This window comes from Chanos chanos, chromosome 3 (assembly GCF_902362185.1).
Source record: "Chanos chanos chromosome 3, fChaCha1.1, whole genome shotgun sequence".
Taxonomy (NCBI): Eukaryota; Metazoa; Chordata; class Actinopteri; order Gonorynchiformes; family Chanidae; genus Chanos; species Chanos chanos.
This window is the reverse complement of record NC_044497.1, coordinates 46,786,838-46,790,361: the sequence shown is the minus strand read 5'-3', so window position 1 is coordinate 46,790,361 and position 3,524 is coordinate 46,786,838. Positions and strand designations below refer to the sequence as shown.

Genomic DNA, 3,524 nt, shown 5'->3' with positions numbered 1-3,524 from the left:
CAAAGAGTCTTTGCTCGGTGATGATCTTCCACAACAAATTGGCAGCCAAAATCCTTTTGATGACATACTGTTGAAAAAGTCTGTTTTGACATAACCAGGGATTTTCTCAAATGAAGAATGACCTTCATGGTCCCCCCATAAAGAGTTCAAACCTCCTCTTCGTACTCATTAAGTTTCTAAGGGGCTCAGTCCCGCTGGCTCAGTCCAAAGGGTTAACAAAAGACCTTACCATGTCTTACCAATGGACTGAATATGCTCCATAGCTCTCATCCGCAAAGAGGCAATACTGGAGTTACGTGGATCTGACTCCTCCAGAGAGATCTTGTCCATGAAGCCAGAGCACTGGTAGGTGTTCTGGGGACATACAGCTCCAATGTGGGACACACTATGGTTAAGAGAAGGGGAACTGAAGAAAGATGGAGGGTTGTAACTTCCTTGGGTTGAGCCAATGAAGCCAGGCAGGGCCTGGAGAGAGGTGGAGGAGGTGATGGGGTTGGTGAGCCAGGGCTCCAGAGACAGACTGCTACCCAGAGGAGGAGGAGGAGAACGGCTAAATGACAGCATGGAGGAGTCCTGGAGTTTAATAGAGCTCACCTCCAACTTCTCCTGTCTTCTCCATTTTGCCCGCCGATTCTGGAACCAAACCTGAAGTTACATTATTTAGGATTAATGTTTAGGTTTAACTGATTACAGTGTATTACTGACATTTGGTGATTGCAGATCTAATATGTACATTTGTGTCTCGCCATTATATTACATTGTATTGTTTCTTTATACTCTCTAAAAAAATAAATACAGACAATACATTTCCAGTACAAATGAATATCAATTAAATACCTATTTTCAGATATCTATTAAACTATTAATGACATTCTCCATCAGCAAATTATTACAGCGAGTAAATATTTATCAGTAATTTTTAATATGATTGACAAGAACTTAATTTTGTCCTTAAATGTTGAATAACATGAGAATAAAGATAAGTGTATAGACCTATATTGACAGTAATTTAAATAAGTCAGCCTTACATTTGAATGAACCTGATACACCATTATTGTTTATAGCTCTTTGTCAGCATTCGTATATTAAATCTGGAAGACAGGCTTGCTGTTAAGCATGTGTTAAAGGATCACATAAAATATAATAGATAAACCCGTACTGGTACGTAAAATTTAAATGAAACTTCCTTTACATCCATCTGACAAATAGAAAGAACAAAATTATCCTTTTACATCTTGTTTTCTACACTGTTTTTCATTAGTGTCGTGTTACATCTTTACTTGTGCATTTAATATAAGTTTTCTGTATCTTTAAACATGCACCTCTTGACAATGTTCTTTTCCCCTTCAAACGTATATGACCAGAAACTAAAAATAACAATTTTTTGTCTGTATGACCACTGCGTAATCAAAACACTTTTATGGTACCCTCAAAATACCATGAAGTACTTCATCCCGTTAGTCAGTGCTGATCAAAGGTGACCATGTTTTTGGTAATCATGAGTAGCACCCGGTGACACTGAGAATAACTGCCCATGAACGTTGGATTGCCCGTTGTTGGAGATTTAATTAAGACTTAACTAACTAAATTTAGTTTTTCTTCTATGTTCTATTTAAATTTCCATGTTTAAGAAATCAGTTAGTGTTGGTAAAATATACCGGTGATGAAATTATTACAACCCAAAATATTAAGGAAAATGGTGAGTGAAAGCAAGACCAACGACATGAAAGCGCAGACTGACTGATATAATGCACCTTGGTTTCGCTTATTATTTGAATCATTTTGGATCAACTGACAAAAAACACTTTTGATTAATTACTATATATGCGTTATGTGAAAGAACAATCAAATTAAGACGGTATTCGAAATGATATATCATATAATTATACCAGGACAACGAATAGCGAAGCTGAGTGGGCCCAGCGCTTAGCATAAAACTTGGAAACAGACAAAACTCCTTAAAACTAAAGGAGACGGAAATTCGCTGGTCTCGAGAATGGCAACTTGTTCCTCAGTATTGAAAAGACACTTGTTCCTCAGTGCGTGATTGTAAACACTAAAGTTTCTATATCTAATTAAGAAAGTAATGTCACAATGCTTGCCTAAAAACTTAAAACTATTTATCTATCACCACAATTTCTTGTCGGCATATTATTTCAGATGTTGCATTATGGATGAAAACACTTCTTAAAAGTGTTGGAAGAACAGTTAAGAATTTAGAACAGTTAAATAAACACTAAGATTTGAAAAAGTTACGGTCATCGACTTTGAGATAAATAGGATCGGTCTGCGGTGGACTGTGTAACTTCGTTTGTGATGGTCTGCAATCAGTCAGGCTGGATTCTTATTTGCCTACCTGCACTCGCACCTCCGGCAGGTTCACTTTGAGCGCGAGCTCCTCTCTGCTGTACACATCAGGGTAATGCGACTTTTCGAAAGCTCTTTCGAGTTCGTGGAGCTGAAAGGTGGTGAACGTTGTTCTGTTCCGTCGATGTTTTTTCTTGGGATTCTCCTCATCGGATAATTTACAGTCTCCTTCGGGAGAATGTGGACTAACAGAAGTCGCAGCCCCACTAGCGCAACAGACACCTGAAAATGAACGAATGGACATAAATTTCCGATTTCAGAAAACATTCAGATCCAGAACAATAGTTGGTCTAATGAAAAACTTGGTTACTGTTACCAAACTATAGAAGATTCTTTTCCATAGAAATTAGACTCTTTTCCACAGAAATCAAGAAGTTAGTGTCACAAATAACGCTAATGTGTTATTAGACCTCAGACTCATGAATCTATGCAACATGTGACGCTAGTTATCTGGTGCTGCAGCGCAGCTGAACTTACTTTCAAAACTCTGCGGGTTGTTATCTTTTTTGAGAGGTGAGGCCATGCCGTTACCTCTGCGATCAGTGCCTTTAACGGCCCTCCCTGATCCGTAGCTGAAAGCCGGGAGGAACATGTTCTCTTCTTTAAATCCCAAAATTGCCTCAATACTGTGAATCCGCGTTGGGTTTCCCGGGCTTCGAACCAAACGCGCAGACGGCGAGAGATGCTCTTCCATGTTTTGGGAGTGTGGACCGAAATGTCGCATCGAACACCTAACTCTAAACTTACTTAACCCAACACAGCGTTTGGGACGTTGACAGCCATGCAAGTCCTGTGTTCTTTTGGAAAACGTAGTGCATGCGAAGCTGCCCCTACCACTATTTTTAAATAGAAATATTTAGATAACGTACTTGTTCTTGTTATAATAGTTGAGTAAGTGGAAATACAGTTAAACTGCACATATACTACAGACTCGATTTGCTCCTTGAGATGCGTCCCGGCTGGCAATACTAAGTCGAGTTTTGTTAAACTGCGGTCCTAAGTGGCGGTACAATACCCTCGGGGACTTTTAAAGGAGAGCCTCGAACAAAATCTTTTGTACGAGTGACATCCCCTCTACACGTCAGATGGACACGTCAGATTCGCATTCTGCTTGACAGGGGGGCTTCAGCATTGTCCCCTTGGAGTGAACTCCTCCC

General features: G+C 39.6%; 1 protein-coding gene across 1 annotated transcript; it reads right to left on the bottom strand.

The window, feature by feature from the left end:
- Positions 1–225: 225 nt before the first annotated feature.
- Positions 226–3,061, bottom strand: rx3 (retinal homeobox gene 3). The gene is made up of 3 exons (XM_030769727.1): positions 2,845–3,061; positions 2,357–2,589; positions 226–645 (listed from the first exon to the last, which is right to left on the bottom strand). Exons 1-3 carry the CDS (start codon positions 3,059–3,061, stop codon positions 226–228), a joined length of 870 nt encoding a protein of 289 aa, XP_030625587.1.
- Between the last annotated feature and the right edge of the window lie 463 nt (positions 3,062–3,524).

What these genes read in the sequence shown, in the direction of transcription:
- rx3 (XM_030769727.1), bottom strand. Translation starts at nt 3,061, where the DNA reads ATGGAAGAGCATCTCTCGCCGTCTGCGCGTTTGGTTCGAAGCCCGGGA. An exon ending in CAACCCGCAGAGTTTTGAAA is followed by an intron (nt 2,590 to 2,844) that starts GTAAGTTCAGCT and finishes GTTCATTTTCAG; the next exon opens with GTGTCTGTTGCGCTAGTGGG. An exon ending in TGCCGGAGGTGCGAGTGCAG is followed by an intron (nt 646 to 2,356) that starts GTAGGCAAATAA and finishes ATGTAACTTCAG; the next exon opens with GTTTGGTTCCAGAATCGGCG.